Here is a 15,743-nt window from a genome sequence, read left to right on the forward strand (position 1 = left end):
ATACTGTGTAGCTTTAAAAATGATATTTAGGAAAAGTATTCAATATCATAAAAGTTACATATGTTTTACTAAAATGAATTTTAGAATACATTTTAAAGGTGGCTCGAAATATGTCTAGAATGAAATCCACAGTGCTTTTGATCAGCCAGTATTGAACTGCTTCATGTCCATTCCTGGTCTAGGTAATGTTGATACAACAGTGAACAAGACAAACAAAATCCTGTTCTCATAGAACTAAAATTCTGGGAGAAAAGGCAGGACATACATTCCTAGTGCTGCGTAGCCAACCATCAGGCTATGAAGTAGAAAATGTAAAGCAGGAAAAACAAGTAGAGGATGAAGGGGGTATTCTATGTGAGACAGTCAAGGAAGCGCCCTCCTGTGAGGTGACATTGCAGTGACATCTTACCAATAAAACAGTCATACGGATATGGAACAGGGAAGAGTGTTGCAGGTAGAGTAGCAGTTGCAGGAGGTCTTGGACTGTGCTGATCATGTTCCAGGGTATGAGCAGGTCATCCAGAGGGACGATGTGGATGAGAAGACAGTAATTGGAAAGGAGGTCAGAGGGCCTGGGGTCAGCTCTTGCAGGACTTTCAGATTTCATCCTGGGTGGAAAAGGAAGTCACGTGTTTGTGTATGTATTGCATATATTTACACACAGAAGAAACACTGAAATGTATACAATAGGTTTGGAAAGCTGGTGTGAAAGCTAGGTAGCTATGGAAGGGGATATAGGTAACCATTTCTTATCTTTTCTTTTCTTCCACCACATTAGCAGTAACCCGTTCTGAATGTGAGGTTATAATTCCTTTGTATCTCTTAATAGTTTTATCCTGTATATATTTATTATTAAAACAATATACAATATTATTTTGTATGCTTTAAACATTTTTATAAAGATTATCTTAATCTGTGTGGCCTTTTGCAACATACTTTTTTGGCTTAACATTGGTTTACAAAGTTGATCCCTGTCAACATGTGTACTTCATTTTTCACTTCGCTCAAGTATTTCATTGTGTAAATATTACCACAACTGACTTGTCCCTTCCCTTGGGAAAGGAGACTTTGGGGTGGTTTCTCATTTTTCACTACTACAAATGTTGTTATAACAAACAATATGATTGTTGATAAGCATTGTTGTAATGAACAATGTGATTGTTCATGATTCCTTATGCATTTTTGCAAAACATTCTACAGGCTATGTACTTTCTAGAAGTCTCATTTAAAAAGTACTGTTGCTTGTTTTCATTTTCTAATAAAAGCAATATAGCATTATAGAAACGTTAGAACACAGAGAAAATACTTGCTAATTTTAAAACAGTCATATTTATGATTTTAATGTACTTCTTTCTGGCTCCTTTATTTTTCTATTCATATCTTTCACAGTTATATTTACTGCTTAAATATCATTTGCTGGCTGGGTGCTGATACCTGTCATCCCAGCGCTTTGGGAGGCAAAGGCGGGAGGATAGCTTGGGCTCAGGAGTTCAAGATCAACCTGGGCACCATGGTGGTGAAATTCCATCTCTACAAAAAAATAGAAGAATTAGCTGTGTGGTGGTGGTACACACCTTTAGTCTCAGCTACTCAGGAGGCTGAGGTTGGAGGATTGCTTGAGCCTGGAGGCAGAGGTTGTAGTGAGCCAAGATCATGCCACTGCACTCCAACCTTGGTGACAGAGTGAGACCCTGTCTTTAAAAAAAAAAAAATTGCCTCGTGGGTTAAACTTGTTTTAACTTAAATAATGATGGTCTGAGAACACAAATTCTTCTTAAAAAATCTAAAGCTAAATGTATCTATTTATATTTTGCTTTGGCCTTTTGTACTTAGTAACTCTGATTTAACTAGCTTTCAAGTAAAGAAAACGTCCTTTAGATGGTTCTTTATGAAGAACTTTATTTGTTTTGTTTACAAGATTGATGATCTTGGCCATACCTGAGTGAAGTGTGCACGTAGGCACACAGTTAACCAAGACAAGAAAACATTTCTCTATTTTTTTCTTTTCACGTGATTATTTCCAGTACTAGCTGGAATTTTTAGTCTTTTAGCTTGAATTTTCATCCTCTGTTTTTTTGAAGGACTTTATCATTTTTTGACATGTATTAGCTTTAATTATTTTTAGATAGGTATCTCAATAAGTAACTACTTCAATATTCATATAAAAGATATTATTATTCTGCTGTGTTTGTGTTTTAAGTTTTTAGAGAAGTGAAAAGCCACGTTTTCCATTTGAATAATGCTTGATGTTGCCCTCTGATTTTCTTTTGTTCCTTGGTTGAGCAGCAGCCATAATTGATACCACCTTTCAGATGACAAATGGCGAATATTGTTAGTCTATATTCTTTCACTGTTTATGTGCATCTTAACCTTTGATTGAGCAAATCTTATAAAATGTTGATGTGCATCTTAGGGTTACCTTCAAAACTGAGAAGCAAGCATAGGAGGGCATATTGGTTCTTTTAAAAAGCTCTTAAAAACTTTGAAAACTGGGACTTTCCCTCTTGTGGATCCCCTCCCATGACAGTGTGGGAGCTCACTTGCTCTTTCTATTTCTCTTTCTCTCTTCCCCAAAAAAAATTTTTTTCAAAAAAAAAAAAAAAAAAAATTGAAAACCAAGACAATTTGAAAAAATCTAGTCAGAGTTAAAGAATAAACATACATTAAAGAAATCTCTTTAAAGGAAACTTTTTAAAATAATGCAAATTTGAAAATACATATAGGTGTCTCTTAACTGAAGAAAATGTTCTTCAACAAGAATTCCTCATAAGCCCTTGAGTTCTTACATTTTCTGTACCAGTTTATTTTGACCCCATTATGTCCAGTGCCAATAGTACCATGGGACCTTTATACATACCAATATTGACTTTTTGGCCGTCTTTTCTTTACTTCTCTAAGGTTTTGTAAGGATCTTCAAGAAAAAGATATCAGTTAACATTTCCAGATTCTTTTAGCCAAAATCCTGCCACTGAGGCATAAAACCATCTCACAGTTGGTGGTTGTAAAATCCTGTTTCTGTTGTTCACTAATTTTAAAACAAGTTACTTTAAACCCATTCCCTCTGCTCTCTAACTAAAATGAAGATGTTTTTTAAAACAGTGATAATTAATAATCTTTCAATTATTCCTGACAATATTATTTATTAGCTTTTGCTCTGGACTAATTTCTATTGTATTTTCCCATATAATAGAAGTGTAAATTGAAAATAAGCTGATTTTGTTACATTATCGTGTCTGGATGAAGATTACCTTTTATATTGTTAGCGTTCTGAACAATTCTTTGAAGCAAAGCTTGTGTAATCAGTAACAAAACAGAATGCCATGCTTTTATCAAAATGAATGAGATGGAATAGATCTGTCTATGCAGAAGAAAGCTCTGGCTCTAAGGATTTTAAGCACTGTATCTTCTATATAAAATGTCTTCTGCTGCTTTGTTAACACATAATTGCCAACCACATAAGGCTGCGTAGGTGAGAAATCAATCTATGAGGACTTTGATTTTTCAGTTTTATTTAAAAGTCCTTCCTTCCATCCACTGTTTTTTTGTGTGCATGTCTCTGTGTTAGAGGTGTGGGCAAAGTAAGAAAAGGAAAAGCAAATTCTATTGCTTGGAATCATCCAGAGACAACCATTGTTAGTGATCTGTGTGACTTTGGTAAAGTTGCTCTCTCACTTTGTGTCTCAATTTGCTTATCTGTGAATTAGAGATAAAGATATTTTATAAGATTTTTGCGACATTTAAAAGGAGTAATTCATTTAGGATACTTGGAAAAGTGTATGGTAGGCACATGATAAGTCCTCAAAGGCAAACATACCCATCTAACAAAAGTATATAATGTTTTGGACTCACTCCACATGGTTCTTCGGTTATCTGGATAAATAGGAAAAAGGCTGTGGACAGGCCACGTCAGAAGCAACCCACATTGTCCAGTCTAACACGCTCATGTTTTCAGGCGGCAGTAGTTTACAATGGCCCTTGTTGCTTCCAGTTTTGAGTTTTCTGGGGAGCAGTGTTACAGCCTAAATCTCTGGCCTGGTTGGTGCTGAGGTAATGGGAAGACCCAAGTGCTTCTACAATAAGACTTGCTTACTCCAGTCCTCCACAAACCACCAATCTGTAATGATCCATTTAAGAGCTCAGGTCTAAACTGTTAAGGTAGTCTAAACTGCTCATGTGTTGTAGGCTCCAGTGGTAGAAGGAAGTAGCAGCCTCAGCCTCCCGTTCCTTCAGTGTCCTTTACGTTCCTAGGCTGGCCATGGTGCATTTCCTCAGAATAGATATGCTATGGAGGTGAATGTGATGGTGGTGACACCTTTTGGCTGTTGAGAATCCTACACATGTGCTATTTATTCAGAGAAACAGATTTGCAAGTGTGTCGTAAAGCAGCTTGGACACTCTAATAGTCCTTGCCTATTACTGGGATCCTGTTTCCTCTTAAGAGTGTTTAACTCCTGTTTTCAGGTCTTGGAACCTAACCCGCTTTATTCCATCTTCTCTAATACTACTCCATTTGAAGTGGGAGCATATTTTCACTGACTCCTTGAGTTCCTAGGAACTAGCACAGTTTTGTGGTTTATGATTACTTAATGAATTCGGTTAACTTTTGCTGTCTTTAAGCCATGGGTTTAAAGGGGTGAAAATTAGAGTCATGTGGGGAGTTTAAATAACATATTTGTCTGAGGTCCCTTCCCTGGAAATTAGAGGTAAAAGTATACATTTCAGCTAGGGCCTGAGCAAATTTGTGTTACAGAAAGTCTTCAGGTGATTATGATAGGCCTACCTTATTAAAAACCGCTCCTTTAAAATATTGTGTATACTATTTAAATAAAATGTGCTTGGTAATCACATTCTCTTGTCTCAGTGAGTCAGTCACAAACAGAACTTTAAGAAATAACCTCTGACTCATGAACGTGAGTCTGTAGCAGTAAATATTCTCTGACATGGGAGTGGCTGCAGACAAGTATGTTTCTTGGATTCAGAGACACGTATTTTTCATGTTACTAAAATTGAGCTGTAACTTATAAACAGTGCGTATATTTACAGTGCTATTGTCTTCCCACCCAAGACTATTACTAAAATAATACTGATGTGTCTTAAAACCAGTGACATCTTTGAATCAAGGAAATGTAGCATTTTATCATGTGACTATACTATAAACTTCTTATTTGTGGACATTCAGATTATTTATAATTTTTCATATTCATGCTGGGATCCTAGAATTTTCCCTTTAGGATAAGTTTCTAGATGCGAAACTGCTTGGTTAAATATGTGCAAATTTTAAGGCTTTTGATAACACCGACTTTCTTAGAACTCTTTTGGGGGTATCTTCTGCTTTGGCTTATATTCATTTTCTTTGTTTTTCTGTTGCTAACTCTAGTTCAGTAAAACGATGAATTTAATTCAGGTTCTTCTTTGTCTTTAATAGGCTTTTTGATAACCACTTTTATTTCATTGCTACTTTGTCATGACTAGTTATCAGCTTTGAAGAAACTAGCCATCATTCCCTATTGTTTATTCTTTACTCTATTTTGGAGACATTTATCATAATGTAAAAATTTCTTTTGTTCTTAAAATTCTGTATTTCACACAGTTAACATCACTCTTAATCATAAAAGACTGAATGTGTTCCCCTTAAGCTTAGCAATAAGGGTGTCTGCTCCCATCCCTTCTATTCAACATTGTATTGAAGGTAAAGTAAATAGGGCAATTAGGTCAGAAAATGAAGTAAAAGGCATTTAGATGGAAAGAAAGAAGGAAGTCTATCTCTAGTCACAGATGACATGATCTTGTGTATAGGAAAACCTAGTGAATCTACACACAAAAATATTGTAACTAAAAAAAATGAATTAGCAGGGTTGCAGGATACAAGATAAACATAGAAAAGTCACTTGTATTTCTAGCAATGACCATCCCAAAATGAAATTAGGATAACAATTCTATTTATAATCTCATTAAAAAGAAAATAATAGGAATAAACTTAAAGCTTGAAATTGTATATTGAAAACTAAAAGAATTTTGAAAAAAAAAGAAGCTCTGAATAAATGGAACATCATGGGTTGAAAGACTTAATATTGTTAAGATGGCAGCACTCTTCAAATTGCTCTACAAATTTAATCCAGCTCCTAACAGAATCCTAGCTGGCTTTTATTATTATTATTATTTTTAGTTTTTTTGCAGAAATTGACAAGTTGACCTAAAATTGATGGGCAAATGCAAGGAACTCAGAGTAGCTAATATATCATTAAAAAAAAAATAGGTCAAAGTTGGAGGATTTACACTTTCCCATTCCCAAACTTATTACAAACTGCATGATTAAGACAGTGTGGTACTGACATAAAGATAGGTGCATAGATCAATGGATGTAACGGAGAGTCCAAAAATAAACCTTTACATTTATGACACATTGATTTTCAACTAGGGCACCAAAATGGTAACTCGTAACTCAACAACTAAAAGATAAGTAACCTAGGAAAAAAGTGGGTAAATGATTGGAATAGACATCTACCCAGAGAAGATATACAAATGGCCAATAGGCATTTGAAGTAAGCATAATAAGCATGTGAAAAGTTGCTCAACATCATTGTTAGTAGAGGAATGCAAATTAAAACCACAGACACTTCTTCACACCCAGTAGGATGGCTACAAAGACAGTAACAAGTGTTGCTGAGGATGTGGAGACACTGGAACCTTCATTAGTTGCTGGTGAGAATGTAAAGTGGTGCAACCACTTTGAGGAACAGCTTGGCAGTTCCTCAAAATACTGCACATAGAATTACCATGTCACCCAGAACAGGCAAATCTATACAGACAGAAAGTAGATGAGTCATTGCCAGGTCCTAGGAGTGGGAGGGGATGGCAGGTGACTTGCAGTGGGTGTGGTACTTCTTTTTGAGGTGATGGAAATGTTCTAAAATTGGATGATGGTGATGGTTGTACAACTTTGTGAAGGTACTAAAACAATGAATTGTATACTTTTAAAGTGTTAATTTTATGGCATGTGAATTACGTATCAATAAAGCTATTATTTAAAAACAGAATATGGCATGTGCTAAAGGACCTAAGTGAGGTCTTATTGTGCTAATCAGCTGTTGTCTTTAGTGGAGACCATGGCAAATAGATGGCACATGCCATGTGATGCCTGCCTTCTTTGCAAATGGGGCATAACACCAGTTGTTCATGGCTGCTTTTTCTGTGAGTCCAAGAGTGGCTTTAGGATACTTCTCAAAACAGTGCTTTCAGTAACTCCTGGAAATATACTGTCAAAGATCAGATGAAAGACATCATGGTGTTTCAGGAGACTACTAATAGTTCCCTGGTGTTGACGGATACAGCAAGACAAGGCTCGAGATCTCTCTCTTCTTAAGGTTAGGGGTTTGAGGAGAGCACGGTGTGTCAGTGGGAGAGCTGGGGAGAGCCTGGGCCCAGCTGGTGTGCCACATAGAGTGCAGTCAGACTGGAGAGGTATGTGGAAGGAAGCACAGCAGTTGGAGGAAGGAGTCATGGTGTTGCTTATAGATGATGGCATTGGGATGCGTAGAGAATTGGTGGACTGAGACCAGCTTTGGGGTGACTGGATAAAGAGGGGTGCATGACATCAGAAAAACAACTGTGACATTCTTGGAATGTGGTGTTCAGGAAGCCAAGGAAGGGATGGGGAGTTAGAAAGAGGGCCTGGTGTACAATTGTGATGCACAGGGGAATGGGAAGTTTCTTGAGATAGTCCACCGTACTTGAGAATAGTTTCAGTCAAGTGGTGATGGAAGGAAACTGGGGCAAGTTGAGAGGTAAACTGGATGTGAAAAGGTTTCCGATGGTGCAGAGGGCAGACTAAGGGAGGAGAAGACTTGATGTGCTCAGGGAGAAGTGGTTTGTAGGGCCAAGGAGGCTCCTGACTGGGGGAGAGCACACCATGTGGCTGAAGAGAGCTGGCAGAAGAGCTGATAAGGAGTGAGAGACACAGGCTGTCAGGTTGGTTTTGAATGGGAAAGAGACTAGAATAATCCATGTTTGTCATGCCTGTCGAAGGGCTTTTCAAATAGGACACTTGAGGAAAATGCTGTTTCAGTAAATGTAAGAAACGTTCTCCAGCAGCAAACTTAATTTGGTATATTAGTTATACAAAAAACAAAAAAAACAAATAAAAAAGATTATTGTGCTTTCAGTGGAAATTCATAGTGTTCTATTATTTATGGTTTAGACTGAAGCAAGTTATCGGTAATAATAAGACTATTGGAGAGGTTTCTTTATTTAACTATGGCGAGATTGGCATGAAGAATATTCCTGTAACATGTCAGAAAACATGCAGCCTTTAAAAGTGATGGGCATTAGCTTCATATTAGTGGTATAATGGACTTCACAATAAATTATGAGGATATAAAAGTTTTTTTCTAGATAGCACAATATTAATATAGTCAGATTTTTACTTAAAAAGTGAGATGAAAGCACTATAATTGTTCATTCCACTGCAGTTATATAATAATGCACTAGGTAAGAAAATTGATAAGTATGGTTATTTTATCTGGAAATTGTTTTGTGTTCCTGAATACTTTTATTCTGTAAGAAAAATTTAAGTACAGAAATTACGTATAAGATTTTTATGTCAGTCATTGTAAATTTTGTATTTGAATTCCCCAGTATTCTAAATATAATTCACGGGTTTATTGAAGATTGTTAATTTCTTTCTTTGGGTTACTAGATATTTTCCTCTTTTTTTTTTTTTTTTTTTCTTTTTTTGAGATGGAATCTTGCTCTGTCGCCAGGTTGGAGTATGCAGTGGTGCCATCTTGGCTCACTGCAACCTCTGACTTCCTGGTTCAAGCGATTCTCCTCCCTCAGCCTCCTGAGTAGCTGGAATTACAGGTGTGAGCCACCACACCCAGCCTGTTACTAGGTATTTTCTGATGTTTAGCTTGAAGTACCTATTAGGAGATCAATTAACAATTTTGGGAGCATACCAAGAGTTGTAAATTTTTTACAGTAAATTCTTTTGTAATATTTCGTTGTTACTTTTTGGCTTTTTTAGTTTTCATTTTTTGTTTTAGAGAGTAATATAAATTGAAGGAAGAAAGTTAAATAACAAATAATTTTTTATGTTAAAGTTTAGTTTTCTAAAATACCTTATTTTATTTTGTTTTATAGGGATTTGTCTTGGCTGTTACTATGATGCGGGAAGCAATTGACGAATTTCGGCGTTTTCAACGTGACAAGGAAGTGAATTCCCAGCTATATAGCAAGCTTACAGTAAGAGGTCAGCAAGATGCTTTAATCCTACTTAGCATTTGCCTACTGTAGTCATTTCAGAGTTAACATAACAAGTATATGAAAACATTTTAATTCTATTATTGAAAATAGTATTATGTGACTATATTGATAATTAATTTCCTTATAATGTATAGTGCATGCAATTTTAGGGGAGATTTTTGTTCATTCTCTAGATGTTTCCATGTATATTGTACACACATGTATACAAATGCATACACAACCACATGAGCAGGTACATATATTGCTAATCATTATATAATGTGCTCTGTTGATACACACATTTTCTGAGAAGCGTAATGCCACTTTATCTAAAATCTATCTTGGTACTGTATTTTAAACACACTTATAAAAGTCAAATGTCTATCCCGTGGCATTAAACTACACTTAAGTGCACAGGCCTTTGAACAACAGAAATAAATATTGTCATCTAAGATGGTAACCGATGTGTGCATGTTTCTCCTTAACCTTCGTTCAGGCCTTAACTCTTGCTTAACTTAGAACCTTCAAGCACTTGTTTAGCTGATGTTTCAGTCGGTAGTAGAGAAAGAAGCAATGTATGAAGAAGAGAGTTGGGAAATGATTACAAGTAGGCATAAGACAGTAAAAAAGTGGCTGAAAACCATAGGAACAAGGGAGACACCCGGGAAACTAAGTGGGTATTCATAATAACTCCAAAGTCTGTTGAAAAAGTTTACAGTAGATTTTTCATCTTCTGTTAAGAGGATATTGACAATGAATTATTTAACTTATGAAATAGTACCTTCAAAAATTACTTATTTTTAACACCTTATTGGGCTGTATTTCCCATAACAAAATGTGTCCATGTAAAGTATACAGGTCAGCGTTTTTTGGTGTATTCATAAAGTTGTATAGCCATCACCATCACTTAAGTCATTTAAGGGTAGTACGCTTTTGACGTTCCCAGGAGGAACCCTGAGTACATTAGAAGTCAGTACTCTTGCTGCTTCCCTCCTCACCCTACCCTAGCCTCAGGTGGCCACTCTTCTCCTTTCTGGCTCTGTGGTTTTACCCACTCTGGACATTTTATCAGTGGAATTATGCAGTATGTGGTCTTTTGTCACCGGCTTCTTTCACTGGGCATGTTTTCAAGGTTCATCTTATAGTAGCATTCATCAGTACTTTGTTTCTCTTGGCTGCTCAGTAATATTCCAGTGTACGATACAGTACATTTTGTGTATCCATTCATTAGTGGATGGACATTTGGGGTTGTTTCTACTTTGTGACTGTTGTGAATAATGCAGCTATGGACATCTGTGTACAAACGTTTGTATGAATTTTGTTTTCATCTTGGATACATACCTGGGAGTGAAATTCCTGGATTATTTGGTAACTCTATGGTTAGCATTATAAAGAATTGTCAACCTGCAATCTTCCTAGTTTGCAGCTTATTCCAAAAGAATTGTTTCTGTCTCTAACCAGTCTAGGGACTGCTTGGAGGATCGACCCTAGGTGCTTGTCTTTTGTTCCCCTAACTTGAACTCAGGACAGAAAAGTAGAAATGTAGCAGCATTTCTCAAACACATGCAAGGGTGATGAATAGCCTCCAGTAGCCTAGGGCAAAAGATGGCAGTGGAGCCAGATGGTAGGGTGTCAAATCCAGGCAGGAGAAGCTGGGGAGGGAGCTTCTTTGGGAAATTTGAATATTTAGAAGTGCCCCTGTGTATGCAGGGGAATTGTGAAAGCTAAGAACTGGAGTAATGCTCAGAAAAGACCTGAAGTCCTTCCCTTTAGCCAGTCTCCAGGCTCAGTGCAAGTAGGAAGGGAAGCCCGCATCAGGGTTGTGAATGGCCTGGCTGAATCCTGAAGAAGGCTGCAGCACAGAGCCAGGCTGCAAAGCCCAGGGCAGGTTTTGTTTGGGTTTGTTTCTTCCTCCCCCTTCCCCTCCTTTTTCTCCCTTCATATGGAAGGAAATCTTTGTCAAAACACTGGCTCGCATATAATTGAATGGAACAGAGACTTTAGAGACCATCCCTGGTGAAGAATACACACTTTACAAAAATAGTTCAGAAAAATCAGTAAACAAACACAGCTACAGCATATAACAATAAAGTCAACCAAGAAGAGGGAGAAATACCTAATTTTCAGAATTACCAGATTATAATGTATGTTCAGTTTTTTTTTTTTTAACTGTTTTTCTTTTTTCAGACAGAGTCTTGCTCTGTCGTCCAAGCTGGAGTGCAGTGGCGTGATCTCAGCTCACTTCAACCTCCAACGCCTACCCCCTGGGTTCAGGCGATTCTCCTGCCTCAGCCTCCCAAGTAACTGGAATTACAGGCATGCACCACCATGCCTGGCTATTTTTTGTATTTTGTAGAGTTGGAGTTTCATGTTGACCAGGCTGATCCTGAACTCCTGACCTCAGGTGATCCACTCGCCTCGGCCTCCCAGAGTGCTGGGATTATAGGCATGAGACATCGTGCCCCTGGTGTATGTTCAGTTTTCCACAAAAAGCATTACAAAGCATGCAACAAAACAAAATGTGGCCCGATCCCAGAAGAAGGTGATACTAGCTGCCCCTGAGGAAGGCCAGACATCAGACTTAGGAGACAAAGTTTAACTCAGCTGTCTTTAATGTGCCAAGGCACTCAAGGAAACCATGGGGATATTGCTTAAAAGATATAGGAGAGTGATGCAGGAACAAGTAGAGAATTATTTAAAGGAAGCATACAAATTGTGGCACTCAGAAGTAGAGTAAGTGAAAAGAAACACTCACTAGAGGATTTCAGTAGCGGAACTGAGCACACCAAAGAAAGAATCAGTGAACTTAAGCCTAGGTCAATTGTACGTATCCAGTTTGAAAAGCAGAATGAAAAGAACATGAACAGCTCTTAAGAGACCTGTGGGGCAGCATCAAGCATACCACATACACATGATGGAGATGCAAGACGGCGAGGAGAGAGAGATGACAGCGAAAGTATGAAGGAGTAATGGCCAAAAACTTTCCACATTTGATAAAAGATATTAATCTCTACATTGAGGAAGTACAGCAAACCCCATGAAGCATAACTCCAGAAAAATCCACACTGAGATGCATAACCAAGCAGCTGACACCTGGAGACCAAGAGGACACTCAAAACAGAGAGGTAACTGGCCACACACAAGGGATCCTCAGTAAGATTTATCAGAAGCCATGGAGGTCTGAAGGCAGTGGGGTGACATTTTAAAACTGGTGAGAGGAAAACCTCTTAACTAAAAATTCTGTGTCTGGTAAAACTGTCATTCAGAAATGAAGATGTTGGCTGGGCCTGGTGGCTTATGCTGTAATCCCAGCACTTCGGGAGGCTGAGGCAGGTGAATCACCTGAGGTCAGGAGTTTGAGCCAGTCTGGCCAGTGTGGTGAAACCTCTCTCTTCTAAAAATACAAAAATTAACTGGGCATGGTGGCATGCATCTGTAGTCCAGTTAGTTGGGAAGCTGAGGCAGGAGAATCGCTTGAACCCGGGAGGCAGAGGTTGCAGTGAGCCAAGATCATGCCACTGCACTCCATCCTGGGTGAAATAGTGAGACTCTGTCTCAGAAAAAAAACAAAACAAAACAATGAAGACATTCACAGATAAACAAAAGCTAGTAAGTTTTCGTGCATCTAAGGGCATTATCAAGAAAACGAAAAGACAGAATGGGAGAAAATTGGAAATCTGTTATGACCAGTATCCAGAATACATAAAGAACTCTTAGGATTTCAGCATCAGAAAGATAACCCAATTAGAAAATAGGCAAAAGGCCTGAATAGACAATTCTGTGACAAAGATATACAAATGGCCAGCATGCTTATGAAACAATGGTTAGTAAGCAGCCTTAGACCATAGGGGAATGCAGATCTATAGTGAGATACCACCTAACACCACTAGGTTGACTGTAATTTAAAACATAGAATATTGAGTGCTGGAGAGGATCTGGAGAAATTGGAATCTTTACACATTGTTTGTGGGAACAAAATGGTTCAGCAGCTATGAAAACACACTTTCAGTTTCTCAAATAATTCAGAGGAATTTAAAGCAGGGACCCAAGCAAATGCTTATTCATATTGATCATATTATTCATATTGATCATGAGTAAACATTTCTGTGTTTATTCACTATTCACAATAGCCAAAAAGGTGATAATAGCCCGGATGTTCACTGAAAGATGAGTGGATAAACAAATGAGTGGACAGCAAATTTCTACAATGGAATTTTATTCAGCCATAAAAATCATGAAGGGTTGCTACATGCTACAGCCTGGAGTAACCTCAAAAACATCATGCTATGTGAAAGAAGCCCAGATGCAAAAGATCACATATTGTATGACTTCATCGATATGAAATCTCTAGAACTGGCAAAATAGTAGAGATAGATGGCAGATTGGAGGTGCTGTGGATGAGTGGAAGAAGGAGCAGGAAGCATCTGCCTGCAGGCATCGGGTTTCTTTTTTTCATGATGAAAATGTTTTGGGAGTTGGTAGAATTGGTTGCACAACGTTGTGAATCATTCACTTTAAAATGGCGTTTTATGTTACGTTAGTTTCACCCAAAAATGGTATAAAATGTTGAGGAAGACAGTCTACTGTTATGTCTTTTGTACTTCTGTGATACTTGAACTTCAGGTACTTTAAAAATAGTTTTCAGTATGTTTATTTTAAATGTAAATGAAAATTTACCGTTTTAAAAACATTAGCCATAGTTGCTGGTGATCTAAGAAGTTTCACATGTCAATAATGATGATCTAGCTGCTTTTTTACTTCTTTGTGTGTGTCAGGTAACATTCAGAGTACTGGTTCTCACATCCAGCATCGTCCAAGGGGGAGTCGATGTGCTCTCCAAGTTATAGATGAGAAACTTGCAGTTTATGCTGAATAATTTGCCTGAGTCACAGTAGTTTTAGGTAGAGCTGGTGCTTGAACCTAGATGATTCTGACTCCAATCCAGTGTTCTTTCAACTGTGCTTCATGGCTGGTGGTTCTGATACAGATGTTTGATGAGTGAAATTTGTGGTATTAAAAAATGCAGGCTGGGCATGTGGCTCACACCTGTAATCCCAGCACTTTGGCAGGCCGAGGTGGGTGGATCATGAGGTCAGGAGTTCGAGACTAGCCTGATCAACATGATGAAACCCTGTCTCCACTAAAATTGCAAAAAATTAGCTGGGCATGGTGACACATACCTGTAGTCACAGCTACTTGGGAGATTGGGACAGGAGAATCACTTGAACTCAGGAGGCGGAGGTTGCAGTGAGCTGAGATGGCGCCACTGTACTCTAGCCTGGTGACGGAGTAAGATTGTGTCTCAAAAAAAAAAAAGGGCCGGGCGCGGTGGCTTACGCCTGTAATCCCAGCACTTTGGGAGGCCGAGGCGGGTGGATCACGAGGTCAAGAGATCGAGACCATCATGGTCAACATGGTGAAACCCCGTCTCTACTAAAAATACAAAAAATTAGCTGGGCATGGTGGCACGTGCCTGTAATCCCAGCTACTCAGGAGGCTGAGGCAGGAGAATTGCCTGAACCCAGGAGGCGGAGGCTGCGGTGAGCCGAGATCGCACCATTGCACTCCAGCCTGGGTAACAAGAGTGAGACTCCGTCTCAAAAAAAAAAAAAAAAAAAAAAAAAAGGCAGAAAAAAGGCATCAGTTTAGGCTTATTATAGAGCACAGTTTAAAATTTATTTTTTCATTAAGAATATTTGCTGTTTATCTCCTCCTCAAGTTCAGGTATTTCACAGTTACCTCTTTGAATGGCATTGATGGCAGCCTCTTTGTGTGCCTTTTTGTGATTTGCTGGACCATATTTACAGCATTTGGACTGCTTCGTTTTAGAGTTCTCAAGCACATTCTTATAGAAGTAAACTGGAAAAATGTTCTCTGTTATTTTTTTCTTTTGAAAAGGAAAGCCACTTATACTTTGTTTGGAAACAAAATATTTTAAGCAGTATATTATCACAGTTAACACTGAAATTATTTTGAGTTATCTTGGGTTTTATTTTCTGAATAGCTACTGTTTTAGATATAGAAATTTTCTATGTATGTTGCTGTTACTTTAGTTTCTTCTTGTTTATGACTGCTTTTTTTTTTTAAGTAGAGGCAGGGTTTCACCATGTTGGCTAGGCTGGTCTCACTCCTGGCCTCAAGTGATCCACCTGCCTTGGCCTCCCAAAGTCCTAAGATTACAGAAGTGAGCCACCATGCCTGGCCTTTCTTGAAGTATACTTAAATCATTTTTGTTTTCTGTGGTCTAACATCTCAGCAGCATTTGAAAAGAATTTATTCCAGTATTTCATTTAGGAACATTCAGTATACATGATAGTATTAGATTGGTGCAAAAATAGTTGTAACACGTAATTTTGTCATTGGAAGTAATGGCAAAACTGCTGTTACTTTTGGGCCAACCTATGTTTCTGCTATATAATGATATTTCATGAACACTTTTCATTTATTATCTCCTAGTTTTAGTCCTGTGTGGTTAGACCAAGGTAGATATACTCAGACCTGGC

The 15,743-nt window shown here is 38.0% G+C and overlaps 1 protein-coding gene across 1 annotated transcript in view; it reads left to right on the forward strand.

The window, feature by feature from the left end:
• The window catches only part of ATP9B (ATPase phospholipid transporting 9B (putative)), a 291,524-nt gene that overhangs the window by 40,066 nt on the left and 235,715 nt on the right, over positions 1 to 15,743 (forward strand). Inside the window, 1 exon segment of the mRNA XM_032293812.1 lies at positions 9,139 to 9,247. Coding sequence (XP_032149703.1) covers positions 9,139 to 9,247 — 109 coding nt within the window.

This window comes from Sapajus apella, unplaced genomic scaffold, assembly GCF_009761245.1.
Source record: "Sapajus apella isolate SASKATOON/1434 unplaced genomic scaffold, GSC_monkey_1.0 scaffold30, whole genome shotgun sequence".
In the NCBI taxonomy this organism is placed as follows: Eukaryota; Metazoa; Chordata; class Mammalia; order Primates; family Cebidae; genus Sapajus; species Sapajus apella.